The sequence below is a fragment of the Rhodamnia argentea genome, chromosome 9 (genome assembly GCF_020921035.1).
Source record: "Rhodamnia argentea isolate NSW1041297 chromosome 9, ASM2092103v1, whole genome shotgun sequence".
Taxonomy (NCBI): Eukaryota; Viridiplantae; Streptophyta; class Magnoliopsida; order Myrtales; family Myrtaceae; genus Rhodamnia; species Rhodamnia argentea.
In genome coordinates this window covers 26,776,085-26,794,759 of record NC_063158.1, presented here as the reverse complement: position 1 = coordinate 26,794,759, position 18,675 = coordinate 26,776,085, and the positions used below count along the sequence as shown (strand labels likewise).

The 18,675-nt window shown below is 35.0% G+C and overlaps 1 protein-coding gene across 1 annotated transcript; it reads right to left on the bottom strand.

Annotated features, from left to right (window-relative positions):
• Nucleotides 1-11,287: 11,287 nt before the first annotated feature.
• LOC125316717 (transcription factor WER-like) lies at nucleotides 11,288-12,546 on the bottom strand. The gene is made up of 3 exons (XM_048285840.1): nucleotides 12,276-12,546; nucleotides 12,041-12,170; nucleotides 11,288-11,788 (listed from the first exon to the last, which is right to left on the bottom strand). The coding sequence occupies exons 1-3, from the start codon at nucleotides 12,418-12,420 to the stop codon at nucleotides 11,311-11,313; spliced, it is 753 nt and encodes a 250-aa protein (XP_048141797.1). The 5' UTR covers nucleotides 12,421-12,546; the 3' UTR covers nucleotides 11,288-11,310.
• Nucleotides 12,547-18,675: the final 6,129 nt, after the last annotated feature.

The window sequence follows — 18,675 nt, the reverse complement described above, 5'->3', positions numbered from 1 at the left end:
ATGAGTCTGAGTAGTAGTTTCCTTAACAAAAACAATCTTGCAAGGACTTTGCTAAGCTGGCCATACCCAAAGTCAGATGGTGGGGACGGTCAGCTTATGACCACAAACAAAAGTTTTCCCATTTTTTTTTCTATTTTTTACTTTTATGTGTGTTTATTATAAGCTAAAAATAGAAGGCAAAATTATAACAAGTACCAGCAATGAATGAAAATACTCGATTCTTTCTTGATTGCAAATCAAATTAATTTTAGAAGTTGCAAATCAAATGACCACGTGATCTCTCAATTAATGAGTTTTTTTTATACAAAACATGCGGTCATAGTGTATGGGTTTACGTTTGAAATTATACTAGGCCACATGATCACTTCGTTATAGTTTTGTCTTCTAATTTTAGCTTACAATAAAAATACATAAAAGTAAAAAAAAAAAAAAAAAAAAAAAAAGAATGGGGAGTGATAACGCTGAAACTCCACAAATCTCATTTGTGGCTATAGCATGACCGTCCCACCGTCTGACGTTGGGGACGGTCAGCTAAGCAAAATTCGTCTTGCAAATATAAAGAAAAAGTGGTTCTCTGTTGCAAGAGAAAGTGCGCGTTACGAGGGTTACTAGGCTAATGAACAAAATCGGAAAAGTAAATACAGAGTCAAACTATACATGGATATTTAAACAAGTGCCACCATATTTGAATGCCCAATAGGAGTCTTCCGTTTACAAATCAGTAAACCAATTATGTGAATGTGCTTTTGGTAAAGAGTAGCGCCAGAGATAAGACTGGCTTACAAAATAAATTTTTAAGTTATATGTCAAACAAGAAGTGGGCATTCAACCAATATAACTTATTTAATCCTCCAATAGGAGTGTCGCACGTTCATCACTTCAGAAAATATTTGAGATCTTAATTCAGTCTTTCGGTTTGCATATATATAATAGAGATTATTGACCTGAATGGAAACAATGTTCATATATTTGCTTGTCACGTGACTCGTTGAGTGTTTTTTTTTTGGGTTGAATACTCGTTGAGTTCATTTGTGGGTATGCCTTGTATTTTTTAAAATGTTTCTGCCTAACATGACTTCCAAGTTAAGCATAGACCTATAATTTTATAGAAGGAGAAACTCGAAAAGAGATAAAATCTTGTCTCGTAATTATCTAGGTATGGTAGACATATGGTATGAATAATATCTTGTCAAGGTACTATACCCACAAGATTTTTATTGTACTAAAAAGATCATATTTCAGATATCATCATATATGGTCTCTTGAAATTTGTCTATAGTGTATATGTATATCAGAGTCGCAAGCGGAGGTAAAAGATTAAACTAAGAAAAATAAGATCAAAGGTATGTAGTATAAATTTTCCTGAGAATGTTACAGAACGATTGATTGTACTTGTACCAGCCAAAGGATATCATTGAATCAATGAACTTCCAATAGAAAGCTCATCAGGTAAGACACTTTTAGCATAGCTTACTGAATGGAGAATGAAACGTGCATGAAATTGGTCTGCAGCATCAATAGTTGATATAAAAACCCTGAAGTGTGAAAAATTTGTGTAATGACGTTGCCGGTGACATGTAATCCAAACCATGCATAGGTCATCCATGAGCGGAGCAGAGAATAATTTAATGATAAGACAACAAAATAATGCAACTTGCCAGCCTAGCTAGGGTTTTATAGAAATGTACAAGAAAGGCGACCAAACAATTTGGATTTTTTTTTTCGGCCATCAATGTTGAAAGCATAATTCCACTGATACACCATTAACAAATGATCCGAAGAAAATGGAAAGTTGAGGGTACATTTCATTGATTGGGTTGGTTATCATTTGATACAAACTGAAAAATCTCAAAGTTACGGTTTTTTTTATCTCTAATGGGCATCTATGATTCATCTCATTCTGAATGATGCAGATAAGTTTTCATTGAACTTTTAACAAGTTCATTAAAAAAATCCTTAATGGCAAGGAGTGCGTGTAAAAGGAATTACATTCTTTGGAGAGTTAATTACGATTTGAGTTCGATCATTTCCGATGCGATGTTCAGTGTGTGTGAGATCCTAGATCTGTGAACGATGATCCGGAGGTGGTAATCATCCTTAGACATCTTGGGGTGGTCGCATGGCTGTGAGATGGTCGGAAGCAAACATGTTTATCGGGCTAAGAAACACTAATTCCAGTAGCATATACCAAGCCCGAAATGACTTTTCCAGACAATGTACAGTATATTAGAAAGCCTACTGTATAAAACACACGATATCTTCTAGTTTTTATTTTTTCCAGTAAGTTAGTAACCCTTATTTGCAAAAGAAGTTACAAAGTTACAAACTTATAACAGATGATGCATTAAGTAAAAAGAGTCTTCCTAGGATAGCTTCAGAAGCTTCTTAACTAAGGAATTACCCTTCAAATGCAGAACCGCTTAATCCAAGATTAAATTAGTGTTGGATAGCTACATTATATCTCATCTGTCCTCTACTGGTTGAAGTCTTATGACATTCTCGAAAAGTGAAAAACATCAAAAGTTGTGGCATCGGTGATTAATATCCGGTCATTCTATTGACAAAATTATGCCCTACAAGAGTATGTGCTCCTTGAGCAATTAATCTATACAGGAAGATATAAAAAAAACACGAACTTTTAACAGATTTTACAATATCACATAAGATCATTTCGAACAAGCATGGACATGCGTCTATGCTTTTCTATAATTGCTTCTTCTTTTTGATTTTGGATATGCGTGACATGTTTCCTTTCTCTTGGATGGTCATATTAACTTATTTCATAAGAAATCACTCTATTTCTCTCTTCTCACATTTAGACTTCTTCAATTACCCTTGCATTCTTTGTCTCGCACTCACCTATCCTAACAAGACAACATTAGAAAAGTTCAGAAAGTTATGACTCACTCACTCTCCTTTGAGATTTAATGTGACTCGTTATTGAAAATATCAAAGTGTTCAAGATAAGGCACACCGATTTGCAAGTTATTCAAACCTGCATGGCGCCAGAAAGAAAAAAGGAAAGTTTCGATTCGGATGTGTTCGAATAATTCATGGATACATTTTTCTTGTTCTAATTAAGTATTTATTCAGAGGAAGCATTGAATCTAGGGTATAAGATGTCAAAATAAACTATTATACCTGTTGCTCAGCCCAAAAAACAAATCTATTTTATTTGATTATTTTTTCCGGATAGAAAAGTATAAAAGATTATACTGTACTAAACATATAATATGAATTGAGGCAGCTATTGAACAGTAAAATCACCACGAAAAAATTACAATTGCCGGTGGTTAAAAGTTAATGAGAGTCACTTTCTGCAATCTTGACATATAAGAATATGCGAAAGAGAGATTGTGTAATTTTCGTGTGTTCTATAATGAAAAGTACATGAGCCTACTTACATGTTTTACAAGATAAAAGTAATAAGATCATACAATACAAATTACAATCAATCAATTATATGTAAAATGATGAGAGATGATAAACAATCCAGAGAGACATGTAAAATCAAGGAAGATAGGAAAAATCCCATATTATGTTTCATTTTCTCTAACATCCCCTCAAATTCAAGGTGAGGTTGGAGAAGTCATCTGGAGGTTGGAGAAGAAAGAAGACCCAAAATAAATGCCTAAATGTATGTGCCTTAGTAAAGACATCACCGTATGATTAATCAAAGAAGTGAATATGAGATGACCAGTGCCACGAAGCACATGATCATGATTATTTATGGCTCGACAGTATGGTCATTGGCGGAACCGTCCATGGCATGATCTTGTTCGATGGGCTATATACATCACCTTGGTGGCGGCTCTTTTTCTCACCGTATTGCCAGATTTTCTTTTGGGGCCTTATGTCACATTATTTGGACTAAGAGAAACAACATCCTCTTCAGAGATAAGCCTCTTTGTGTGCTGGCAATTATCAATCACCTTGTCAAAGTGGTCAAAGACAAAGCTGTCTTGTTGGGTCGCATTGAAGATCATCCTCGTAATAGGCGTTTGCAAAGGAATTGGGGCCTCCTTGCCTCTATTTTTGAGGGCAATCCCGATGCCTTGTAGTTGTTTCTTCCCTTCTTTTTGCTCTTTGGCTGCTGTTTTGGTTGTGTAGATTCTTACTAGGCTAGGCTGCTCTCATAGTGGTTTCCCTCTTTACTAACTTTCGCCGCTTGTTTGGCTTTCTCATCTTGTTGATGTATTCTGTTTTGCCATTTCACCTTTGCACCCTTTAGGACATACTAATGTGTTCTAATTGGTTCATGGTTTTTGTGTCCAGCAATCCCTTGTCTTTTGGCTCTTTGGAAAGATATATACATACTTACCTTACCAAAAAAAAAAAAAAAATCTTCATATAAGATAAGGTATATGCAAAAGAGAGAATTTTCTAATATCAATATATTTCTATATAAACCCCAATCAAGAGTATGTCAGCCTATTAATCAGAAAACTATTTAATGTATTAAGTTTTTACGAACTAATTACAATGGATCAAAGATATGCACAATCCTACTAGAAAAGGAGGATCAATGAAAATATCTCAATTATCTCTAATATCCCCTGAAACTCAACATGGCTCAAAATAAGCCAACTAAGTTTGGAGAAAAGATTCAAAACCAAAATGCTGCGTGGATTAGCAATATAGGTCGATATCCTGAAGAGAGAGAACCGATTGACGTGTGCAGGTTATGCCATAACAGGTTCACATGGCCACTGTGTAGGGACTACAATAGGCTAACGTGGCATGGCTGCCATGGCTGATGTGCAAAGATTACGTGACAACATGTGGGGCTGCCACAATTGCGGTGCACCGGGGCACTCGAAATTTCTTCAGGATAAATAGTCTAACTCTGACACTAAGATAAAAAATAATGCAGAGGAGGGAATTCTATCATTTGTGAATATTTATGGGTATGTGGCATTAGTACATTAGTCTATTTATAAGTTTTGATAGATGACTTATTATGGAAAAAACATATTACGAAGGGAGATATATGCCTGAACATATTCTTATCCTCTCCATACTTGTTCAGTCCACTTCGTTTCCCCATCCAGTTTTTCAGGAACTAGTTCAACGCGGCCTTTTGCTATATAGAATCGTCAATCCAATAAGCCCTCGAAACACAACACCTTCTAAAGACCCTTCACTGTTGTTAGTCCTCCTTTCCGGCTCAGTTTACTATGACAACATTAAGTTTTGGTCCTCCCAGTCCCAGTGGCAATTTCATGACCTGCGGAGAAAATTCTAAGCACATAAACTTCTTTGAAATTTCTGTCTAGATTTGGTTCGCCTTCTCGTTGAATATCGGTGTGCCCGGGACATATCAGCCATCCAATTGTTTTGCATACATTGAGAGGATGAAATGCACCCATTTGGTTACAGGGTTACCTTGTTAGGATGCAGATGAACTGCGTTCTTTTCTATTTATCATAACATGGTCGTCCCCAGAAATGCATGCAACCCAAAATTAGTAATATAAAAAAATTATAATAAAGCAAAATGCAGCTATAAAAACTTAAAAAGTTAAAATGCATGTCATTATCCTAATTCTATTTGTAAAATCTCAATAACTCAACCACCGTATGTTGTTTGCAGAAGCTTTTGTTATCATTTTAGCATCTAGACATTTTTTTTTTTTTTTGGGTCAAAACGTCTAGACATTTTAATAGACTAAGCTTTTCGCTTTGAGTATTTTACCTAGCGAGACCAGGAAACTCAGTTTCATAGAAGAATCAATGTATCCAATATAAAGACGTGAGAATTACTTTATAGCAAAAAGCTAAGTAGGCATATTTGTGCTTGCTGATTATAACAAAGTTATATCTAGAGCTTCATTCATCTGATTCAGATATTCTATCTAATTGAATAATAAAAATGATATTTCCTATAGACATATTGACTTTCTTCTTAAATTATACAAAGGCATATGTGCTCGGGATTTAGGAGAATCATCTAACTATCCAACTAGAAAGTCCAAAGTGCGAAGTTGTAGGCATAATATCTTAATGCCAAATCCACGAGATTTGCTATTCTAAATACTCACCACCAAATTGGGTTATGGCTATGCGAAGTCTCATACTTTATAATGAGAGTCAAAAGTGGAACTTCGAATTTTGAATTGACATATAAGGCTAGCTATTAAGGCCCAACCTACGTTCCTTTATTGGCTTCCTTAAAAAAAAAAAAAAAAGCACTAAATCCGTTTACCAACACTTTCCCCGAAAAAAAGTTACCTTCCATTTCTGTAGTTATAACTATGATTTAGATTCCATAAAATCAAGAACTCACATCCATCGCCCGCCACTGCTTCCCCCACCGTGACAATTGGTTGCCGGCCTCATATGCCGGTCAAGAATTGTCTATCACTGGAGATAGTCATCAACCGCTAGCCATTATCGTCCATAGCCAGACTTCGCCGCTATTCCCATTGCCGTCGGTCACCGGAGGCTGGTTATCGTTCACTGTCGCTGATGAGAACTATTATCTTGTTGTAGACCAAAATTTGTTGCAGTCCGAAGAAATAAAAATGAGGAATGAGAATACATTTGAGGATTTCTTGTCATGGAACTAAATGGGGCTAGAATTTCAAATGATACGTCCAGGGATATTTGTTTTCATCCCAAATCGGTTAATTTTGAGAATTCAGTTTTCACGGGGTTGTATTATTTGCTGCATTGTGTGTAGGTGCATCCCTGTTCACCTTGATCCTTGGTAATCTAGGGTTCCTCATAAGGTCCACATCATGAACCTGGTTTTATTTTTTTGTTCGAATTCGTTTTCATAAAAGCTAAAGTCAAAATATTATCAGGAGTCACGATTATAAGCCTGTACATTGCCACAATTTTCTGTCAGATTAACGACAGCTAGATAACTAAATTATGATAATTTCTCTCTCTGCATGTCTAATATCAACGCCTTACCCTCTGATATGAGTTGTTTCTTGGCAAGTTGCATTTGTTAATTCTAATGTTGCCAAAAATATACCGAATCTCTTCCAAAATTATACCCTTCCAGATGTCTTACTAGATTCGTTGATTGTTCATACTAACAACCCATTAGAGTAAACTATCTTTTAAGTCTCCAATAAAGTGCTTCTGGGTTAAAGTAGCCGCCCTTTTCTGTCCTCATCACATGTATTGTCCTGGAGCTCTAGGGTTTGTAAAAACTCACGTGCTTGATTGGAAATTAATACACTGTCCGCATCTCCGACAACCCATTGCCAGATGCATTGATCCTCTCCACATAAGCATTGTTTTCGATACCCTGATCCCTGGGACAGAAGCTTTATATCAATATTCTGAAAATTACCATTTAAAAAATTACCAACGAAGACCAGAGACACATTTTCGATATCTTAACACTTAATATGTTCTCCAAGAAATGATTTTTGTGCTCAGCTGTAATATACTTCTGCTTCGACAGAAGCAACAGTAAGTACACAAAGGAACTCTCAAAAGAGTAAATTTTTCAATTGTTTGTGATTGTGTGGACAAGAAAAAGAGAAAATTAAAAATTAAAAAAATGAAAATTTTGAATTTTGAGAAATCGATTAAAAAAATGAAAAGAAAGTAAAAAAATAATTATAAAGAAAGGAGATGTGAAAGATAGGAGGAAAGAAAGATCAAGAAAATATTTTCCTCTTTTCAAAAAGAGGAAAATATGTGCCGCACTTTTGAAGGAGTTTTTTCCATGGATGGAAAATGTTTTCCTTCACTAGCTTATTTTCTGTGAACCAAAAACCGACAAATCTGGAAAATATTATTCTGGAAGTTATTTTTTGCAAAATAAATGGAGCTTAAATTGAATTAAATATGAAAGTAGTTTAGCAATATGTGTCGGGTCGGGTATGGATCGAGAAATTTGCATTGCAATAAATTGATCATAAATGAATTATATCTAAGTTGGACTATTAATCCACTCATTTTATAGGTCTAGCGGACTAAGACTGAGGCGCATCCATCAGGATCCAGCACACGAGCACTAGGGACTATGTCTTGGGCGTGTGGATCTTGGCGTGGGAGCTGGGCACCTGGGCCCGATGTTTAATTATAGCCTATCAATATACGTGTTACGATATAAATACGGAATTTCGGGTTTACAACTTAAAAATGAATGCATTGCAAAATGGAGATTAAGTAGAAAGTAATAATCTATTGTAAAAATCTTAAATGAAGGTGAAATATACACAGTTCTAAAATTTGACAAAATTTGTTGGTGTGTACACACTATCTATTTCTTTCACTCCCAAAAACCAAAGCACGTTAGCTTATGATGAATAGCTGTACTGGGAGATGTCATTTTCACCATTTGAGTAGGTCCTATCCACAGCTAGGAAACAATGTGACTCAGTTGCCAATAGCGAGCACTACATTTTAGAATATAAGACACCCCAATAAATTATACAAATGTACCCTTTGGATTCGCTGTTATCTTTTACTAGTTAAAATATTATAATGTAGACAGAAGCGGATGAAGCACTTACATCTGTAATTTTACATGTTATTTGGATTGTTCTATCTCTTTAAATAATCGGATGTCCATATTTACAGTTGACTAACTTAACTTGAATTGAGACGCAATAACCTAGCATATGATTTCTAATTTTCTTTCATCAATTTTTGCATAGTCAAGGTAGTATTGTTCTTCTTCTTGTTTTTTTTTTTTTGGGTTCCAAATAGTCAAGGAAGCATATAAAGCCAACTTTCAGGCGTCTGACTATATCTCCATCCGAATCAATAAAAAAGTAGATTATTCAGATTGAAATTAGATGTGGCATATTTTAGAATAATTAACTATTAAATTAAAACTTTATTTATTACCGTAAACCTTTAGAATATTTGGCAATGGGCATATCAAATTCTACATTATATGCAAGTCCGAGATCCTGAGTTCGAGTATTTTCTAGCCCTTATTTGTTGTCCATACTGTATATGTGTCCTCGCGTTAATCTTGGGTAAAGTCTAACCTACGTAAACATGTGGCAGTGGTGCCGTGTGAGGGCAGCACTCAACCCGTTCTCTCCAGTGTCTTACAAAAGTTTTGTATAGCAATCCTATGTTCATGTGATGTCGACGTTCTATGCAAACAATAGTTGCTTATTGGCTGGAAACCGCCCCAACATAATTTAATTTACTTCTATTTCTTAAGCAGGATCGCTCGTCTCAACCAAAAAAAAAAAAAAAAAAATCTCCATCTAAACTTTGCTAGGCATTGAAGTCCAACTCCAATATTTAGGAATATCTTCGACATAATTTGATTTAGATGTCCTTTTATCTCCCTGTTTCAAAGTGTGACTCCTTGATGAAAGAAAGTGACTGATCTAGTAATACTTAAGGGCATAATTAGGCGTAGTTTTTTTAGGATTGCTAGTTCATCAGATAATGGAAAACCATCCTTTGATGAAGGCATCGATGACCCGTATATCCCATATTACATCACTAACCACAATCCACAAATCTTTTCACGCTACATGGTGCACGTAATTGGTTGCTAATTACTCGGATACATGCTCACTTACAGTTAGTCACATAATTTATAAAAGAAGTTCATAAACCGCGCTTTCTGTTTTCAGCATTACTAGATACAGTTTTTCTGCTAGATTTACTTGCAGACATCTTATTTCATTTTTCTTTTCTTTGATCAGCATGAGATGGACTGATTATTCTGTCTGTCTAATTTTCTGAAGTCTTAATCCCTAACTTCAGTTCCTTAAGAGCTATTAGTGTAAGTTTAGTAATCGGTCCAAAAGGTAAGCTTACTTTTTATGAAGCCGATATATATTAAAAATATATTCAAGTAATGGAGATGACCCAGTGAGTGAATATGCAAAAGGAAGTTTCCAACAAGGGAAAAACATAACTTCTCTTGGTGCATGAACACTAAAGAAATGTTTGCAATTAAGTGAAAAAAATGTACAAATATTTTACACATAATGAGGCTAGATGTTTGATAACATTAGTTGAATTTGACTTGACATGTTAAATTCAGTAAAGAATTCAAAGAATCTCATATGCATAAGGGATGGTCTTTCTTCCACAAGATATCTAAACTTGGCCAACTTAACTAATCCCCATGTATACATGCACATAATAGGGTTCAATATATTATAGCCAAGTTGCTCAAATCTACAAATTAAGTATTCAACCCCTTCTATGATTTAAAATATATATATTTTCATCATCATTCAACTTTAGTTATTACCGAATTAAAATAATTCTTATTTTCAGCGCCTTAAGTTATCAAAACCATGGGTGGCAAAATTTTTGGTACATATTTTCAGTTTTACAGCACCGTAACACTATTGCCTCTAGACTCCAAGACATATGGTGATTTTCAATTAAGCGTTTCAATAGTGTTACGAATGTGTTGGATTAAGGGATTATTGATAACCTTGAATGGATTACTTTGCCATTAAGTTTTCTTTAGCAAGAGGACATTGCTTTCTTTACTCTTAAAAAATTGATAAATCAGAATATATTCTTTTCATTCTATATTTTTTTTTTGTGCAAAAAACATAGAATCATGCAAGATATTGTTATTATCATTTTATCATATGTCAGATTTTACATGGTGATGCATATAATATTCGAATGTTGAAATTTTGTGAGGCATTTTGACTTGGTGATTACCGTTTTAAGTGTGTATTGTACATATGGTGAGCGGTACAACTCTTCTATTTCGATGTACCGTTCACAAGTTAAATATCAATTATAAGAAAAATACGAAACCGATACCTACAAACTTTCCTCAAGAAATTAAATGACGAGAGGTTAACCCATAAAAACTCCTCTCGTAAAATGGGAAAGATATTACGCCAGATAATCTACATTTTAAGGGAGTAGTGTAAAAGGCAATTTTAGTGAAATTAGTTCAAAACTAAGTTGTTTGACGATAACCAAAAGTTGCACTTGCACTAAAACGGAAAATCTTCTAATAAAGAAAGAGAAAGTGCTATTTTAGTTATGTAGTGAAATCCAATAAAACGATTATAGGATGGGAATTGTAATATAAACATAAACGCTATGAGAGATTTATGTGATAACATGACATCCATACGACTTTCTTGTGGCATATTGGGTTTCCTTTGGGGGTTCAAATTCTAGAAATATTCTAAAATAAATACACGGATACTCAATCGCAGAAAGCACAATACTCACGACATTAATATCACATACTTTGGAAGTTATAAATGCATCTTATATTTATTATATCAAAAAGATCTATCTTCAGGAATGAACCCTGACCATTAACAGGAAACTACAAGTAGTCATGCGGCACCTCTTCAATCTACGCACAAGTGCCTTTCAGCGGTTATCAGTTTTCCCATAAATCCATCGAGAAATCTTCATAGGAATCACTGTGTTGCTGGAGCTCCTGCTGCATGCACACAAGGACAGGTGCCTTAGCTACCGATTGCATGTACGTCTCTCCGAAATTCTCTCCAATTTGAAAGTCTTTCAGCGCAAGGAATTGTTCCCACAAGCTTTCTTCTTCTCCAATCCCGTCGCATGGTGAATACCAGCTATTCTCTGAGGTTTTGTAATGACAGTGAACACCATAAGAGGTGCATAAGCTATTTCCACTCATTGTAGGAATTCCATGTTGAGATCCAATGTCGGGTTTTAGTATAGAAGTATCAGTAGTGGGAAGAGACGGCTTAATTTCTGTATTGCATGTGGATGATATTTGCAACTTGTTCCCATCACCGACACGTTTCTTCAAGCGGGTGTTCCAATAATTCTTGATTTCATTATCAGTCCTTCCTGGAAGTTTGGCTGCTATTGCCGCCCATCTGCAATAGGGGAAATAATCAGTCATTTGTCTACCAATGCTAACTTAAGTTTGTGTAGTGCAAGAACTACTGACATACTTGTAGTCTATCATTGTGGAATCGAAAGCCATCTGTGACAAAAGAAATGAAGTGTTCCGTACAAAGGTGATACTAAGATTGTATTTTCTCAGCGCGAGGCTAAATAAATTCACAGATGTGACATGTTTATCAATCTTTCATCAGGATTTCAATGAGGTGATGAGTGAAACTTACTTATTTCCAAGAAGTCGGTGCAATTCGATGATCATATCCTCCTCTTCTTTGGTGATGTTTCCATGCCTGATGTTGGGCCTCAAATAGTTCATCCACCGAAGTCTACAGCTTTTCCCGGTTCTTGCCAAACCTGAGTCATTCACGCACATATTCAAGATTCGGGTTGATATTAAACCGAGCAAAACCAGATACAGAGATCGGCAAAAAACAAGATGAATACATGAATACTTCGCACCAGCAGCTTTGGGCATGTGAGTCCAGTTCCAAATGCCATATCGTCTGATGTAAGCAATGAGCTTCTGATCTTCTTCCCCACTCCAAGTGCCCTTCTTCACTGTCGCATTGTTTCTCTTGTTGGATCTAAGTGGATTTCTCACCATTTTTGAGCTACCTTTTGAGTTTGTCAGGGAATACAGGGAGAAGAAATGTGGCTGTGCTATTAACCCTCTTGCTTAATTGTTGTTCTCAGTGACTCCAATACTTGCTTTCTATTTATATTTGGGTTTGGTCCCTCATGCACATACTTTCAAAGTCCACCAATTGCAAAAGATTTCCGGATTGATTTTTGCTTAAAGCAAGTTGCATTTTTAGTAAGTGACATCGTGTCATTTTCACAAGTTGGAGCAGTGTTGGTTGGGGCATGTTTTGGCATATTTAGTTAGGATACCCCGTGTTAAAGAGCCCATTGGATGGAGATTCCATCCTTCCGAAATTTTCAACATAAGTTCAAGAGAGCTGGAGCACTTAACTGGTGTCTATGCAATGAAAATCTAAGAGAACATTGTGTGGAAGACACATCTAATGGCATAGCACTTAACCATGTTGAAAACAAACTGAAACTGTTAAGCAAATTTACTTTTAAGTTTGTGATCTCTATTAACATATACCATCCTTGGAGATATGTCGTTCTTTTGTTAGCTCACTCAGGTACAAGTAGCTAACCACAATTGTCCACATGACTTACGGTAAAATCATCTAGAAAGCCCTAACTTTTTAGTATTTGTTAATTTAGTCCTAAACTTTTAATTGTGTTAATTTTATCCTAAACCTTAGGAAATTGTGCCAATTTAGTCCTAAACATTTTCAAGTTTTGCCAAGTTAGCCTAAACCTTTATTGACAAAAACGACTAGATTGCCAAATTATCAAAATTGATTAGGACAAAATTGGTATAATTGAAAAGTTTGTGACTGAATTGGCAAATCATTAAAAGATTTAGGACTACATTGTACAATTGAAATATTCAGAACTTTAATTGACCGTCGTACAATAGGTTTAGGACTTTTTGGACAATTATGGTTGCACAGGGGGAACAACTTGCCAAGGAAAAGTTATTGTCTAATAGAGCACATGTGTCTATTATTCTCAAGAACCGTGAAACACGCAACCTTAATTAATTAATTTTTTTGTCTGATTATATAGAGACAAAATAGCCAACTCAGATGAGTGAAACATTATTATTTTAATTTGCCGAAGACAGTAGCGATGCCCAAAAAGAATCGATTCTTTTTTATATCTTATTCCATTATTGCATTGCATCTAATCGCTAAATGGAGATGGATTCTTTGTAGCTTGGGATAAAATATTTCGAAATCTAAATCGAGAGAAAAAGTTGGTATATTGAGATGTCTAAACCTTAAAATGATGACAAAAGCGCATCTTGCCAACAGTACTCGAGCTGTAGTCATTATAAACTAAATAGCACAAGCTTTTCTTTGGAGGAAACAAAAAGAAGATTATGTGTGCACACATCTCCAATAGATCTGGTCAATTTGCCATAAAGAAACAGCACACACACACACACACACACACACACACACACACACACACACACACACACACACACACACACACATATATATATATATATATATATATATATCTGAACACCTTTCCGCAACGTGCGTCTTATTGCCACTATGACTTAAACAATTAGTTGGTCAAATGTCGAAAAAACAAAGAGGAAAATGATCACGAAGAGGTTCCACATAATCGATTGTCTGGGCATATGAAGTCCTGCAATTTCTTAGGGTTTCATTCCCATGACAATGAGAATCGTTTTCTTTTATATTTAACCCGGCGAGTATCGTTCAAATTTTTTTCAGCGATCTGTCGATCCCTGATACTTACCTAATATCCTTCATCTGTCGCTGCTGCCGCTCTTATCCTCCCATTTGTGCTCCATTCATGGGCCAGCCCACTGATGCCATCTCTTTGGTTTTACGGGTCCATCATGGCCATTTTTTGAGTGTCGACAGGAACCCGTACTACTGGGCCAATCTATTGCTCCTACCTCCGTTAAACTTCTGTGTAATCATAGATAAAAAAGTTATTTAAAAGAGGATTCATGTGTCAGCTAGAGGTTTGTGAAGATGACAGCTATCTTCTTCAACTTCTTAATGAGAAATCTAATCGAGGAATCGTGTAGAGCACACGCCACAAAAGATTGGTCAATTTATTGTCGTGAAAAGCGAGAATTTTCTCAAAGCTTAAACTTATAACATGTACTGTTTGTGGAGGCTTGCAATTTGCAGACTCTGAAATGAATGTTTGACATATGATGACTCTTGGAAAGTTGGGAGGACAAGTCTTGCTTGACTTATAAAGTGGCAATCTTAAAGGGTGCTCCCAAGAAAGTGAGAAAGCAATTATGACTCTCTATTTATAATCTAGCAAAAGATAAAATACTTCGCGTGTGAAAAAAAAAAAAAAGTGGCGAATTTTTTTTTTGAAATAAGTAAAGAAAGAAATAAAAGTATGAACATATTCTTTTATTTTTGGAAATATTCAATTTTAAAAGTGTAAAATATCTTTAGGAATCACTTTCAAATCAACTGTGAAATTTTTATTTATGATTTTATTAAATTATTTGGAGATCATTAGTGAAAACTTATAGTAACAACTTTCATGAAAAAAATTACCAAAACAATCATAATCCTATTATATCTATGATAATTTAATCCTAAATTTTTCAATTTAGCCAATTTAGTCCTAAATCTTTTGACGATTTGCCAATTTAGTCATTCCAAGAAATTTTAATCGAAAATCGTTGATATGATGATCTAATCAACGCTGACCGTTCTACATGGTATGGCGAGCACCGACATGGATAATTTTTATTTTTTTCAAAAAAGATTGCGTATTTTTTATTTTTCTCATGAAGGTGATAATGGCATGAATTTTGGAAGATGAAATCTTCAAGTTTAGTCTTTGTATATGTGATGACCTTTGAAAATAAAATAGTGGTGACATATGCGGTGACGTAGCATAGCAATGCCAATTTCCTTAATCTACCATACAAGTTCATATGAATTTAGAGAACATAAGACGTCTCTTCCATTCTTAATATGTCCTCATCCTCTTCGTGTTCGGTCAATTTGATCGTCAATTCGATATGCGCGTGAAACACAACACCTTCTAACAACCCTTCACCGTGCTAGGTCCTCCTTTCTGACTCCCGATCGATTGAATATTCGCATTAAATTCAATTTACAAGGATCAACTTGAACATTATTTAAAGAATCACAGTATCAAGTTTTGGTCCTCCATGAGAAATTGTGTGCCACGAACTTATGTTCTAGACAAATACTATGACAAGTAATTGAGGATTAGTATAATGCGAATTTCAAACCCTTTCTTTTCTTGACCAGCGGAGAAGATTCTAACCACATAACTTCTCTGAACCTTTACCAAGACTTTGTTTACCAGCTTGTTCTCTGCACATTGAGAAAAATAAATGCCAATGTAACAAGTTTCATCTTATTTTCAATGGTTGTAGGATTAGTTTGTTAGCTGATGGAGACATTGATTAAATTTTTTTGAATAAATATAAAAAGGATTTTTTCACAATACTCTTCCTTTTCATACTTACTGCTCAAAGTCTTAAGGCCCACATTTCTTTTTTTGGGTTAACTACCCTTTATATAGGACCTTACACATAGAAAAATTGTCCAAAAAGTCCTAAAACTATAATATGACGGCCAATTTAGTTACTAACTGTTCAATTGTATTAATTTTGTTCTAAAAATTTTCACGATCTATCAATATAGTCTTTTGGGAAAATTTTGGCCAAAAATCGCTCATGTGGATGCCATTAGTGAATTTTACCAATTTAATCTTAAACATTTTTATGTTTTATTAATGTAGTTTTTTGACTGAAATTAGTTGATGTGGATGCCAACCTTCTTACATATCATAGCTGGTAGTGACGTGAATAATTTGTCCAATTATTTAAATATTTATGAATATTTTTCCTTATTTATTTATTTATTATTTTTATTTTTATTTCTTTCGTTGCATTTCTAGCTTACGATCTTCACCGGCAACAAGTGAGGGTCATGGAATTAGGGTGAGGGTTGCCACGATGCCCTAGCCCAGCCTATGCGAAGACGAAAAAATATCCAAAAGATCCTAAACCTATTGTAAGGTAGCCAATTTAGCCCTACGCCTTTTGAAAATTTGTCAAATCAGTCTTAAACCTTTCAATCATGCCAATTTAATTCTAAACATTTTCATGATTTGCTAATGTAGTCTTTTTGATCGAAAATAGCTTATATGGACGTCGACCATCCTACATATTACAGTTGGCGATGACGCGAATGATTCCTCCAATTATTTAAATATTTATGAATACTTTTTCCCGTAGTTATTTATTCTTTATTTATTCTTTTATTTTTTTTTCTTTCATTGGATTTTTGGCCGACGACCTTCACCGGCAACAAGTGAGGGTCATGGAATCGTGGTGAGGGTTGCCGCGATGCCTTGGCCCGGACTAGGCAAAGAGGGAAAAATACCCAAAAGGTCCTAAACATATTGTACAAGAGGCAATTTTCTCCTAAGCTTTTTGCAAATTTGACAATTCAATCTTAAACCTTTCAATTATGCTAATTTAGTTCTTATGACATATTCAACAAATACCCTAGATCAACCCCCCCTCCAAAAAAAAAAAAAAAAAAAACAAATGCCCTAGACCCATTTTTGCCATTGCATGAGTACGAGAATCGTCTTTGTTTTTGTCTTGAAAAAAGCGAAGAAAAAACTCTTGTTAATTTGCGCATCTTTAAGAGCTCTCAACCTCAAAGCAATACTCTGAGAAAAAAAAAAAAAAAAATTTCCTCAAAGCAACACATCCTCCCTCGATCAGGCAAGACAGTTGTAGCTACTATCATAGCCATGGGAGCAAGTGCTGCTTAGGAAGCTAAGGAAGTTAGTATCGTCATAAACTTAAAAATTTAACACACAAAATAAGGAATACTGTGGGCTCCTTTTGTTTAGGAAAAAATATCGCATTTTTGGAAAATATCCAGCAAGTCATATTTTTTAGTATTTAACTAAAATCTAATAATGGACTAAAAAAAGTTTTCCGCCATTTTATATGAAAAATTCGATTTGATTTTCCTCATTGCATGAATTTTTCAATAATTTTTGTATTTTTATTTTATCTTTTTTTTAAATTGAATTTTTCATTTTTTTTTTCTTTTTCATTTTCCGTCTTCTTTGACCGATTGCCAGCTCCGACAACCCACCCTAGGAGGTGGAGCCTCAGACATTGCCAATCGGGCAAGACCTCGAGTGTCACCATTCTCTAACGGGGCTCGGCCTTGCTCAAGGCCGATGAGAGCTCAACATACGGGATCCGGCGAGGCAAGCTTGCCCAAGCCTTATTTGCTATGAGGTTGAGATCAAGCTCATCGGATCTGGCGAGGTAGAGCCTCGCCCGAGGCCAACGAGGCTCGCCCTCTCTTGTGGCCTGCCAAATGAAGAGAAAAACAAAGAAATGAAAAAATAAAATTATTTTCAAGTAAAAAGTTCGGAATTGTTTCTAAATTAATAAATAAAATGAATGTAAAGAAGTTGAGAGAGTAAAAATGATGGAAAGTGTTTTCTTCTTCTGAAAAAGAGGAAAATATTTTCCTCACTTTTGAAGGAATTTTTTCATAGGTGGAAAATATTTTCCTTGACTAGCTTATTTTTTATGAACCGAAAGCCGGAAAATCAAAAAAATATTTTTTAGGAAGCCATTTTCCATGAAACAAACGGAGCTGTAAAATATTGAAAAAATTATTGTCAATGGTTCTAACATCAATATTTGTTTGGCTCTAACATCTGTAGATTAAGTATGAAGTAATAATTAATCCAGACAATCCTATATGAATAGGATTATGATTGTATACGGTATAAAATGCAAACATAGCGAGTTGAGAAAATTTATTGGGAGATAGATGCACATTATCTATCTCTTTCCCGCCCAAAAACAAAGCACGATAACATATGATGAACAGCTGCACTGTTGTTGACGGCGGCGACATAATATGACTCAATTACCAATGACCAGCACTGAATCTAGAATATGAGACATTTCAATAAATTATGCAAATACGCCTCTTGATTAGCTCTTTTCTGATCAAAATGATGTAGCATACGGTAGCAAAAGAAGCTCCTACAGTTGTGATTTCACATATGTTTTAGATTATTCTATCTCTTTAGAAAATGAGGGTTCTAAACTTTCACAATTGCTAGTGAAACTCAACATAAATTGAGACACAATAACCTAGCATATGGTTTCTATTTTTCGTGTGTGTTAATTCTTGGACACTTAGGGTTGTATCTCATGCCAACTTTCACCCGTCTGACCATA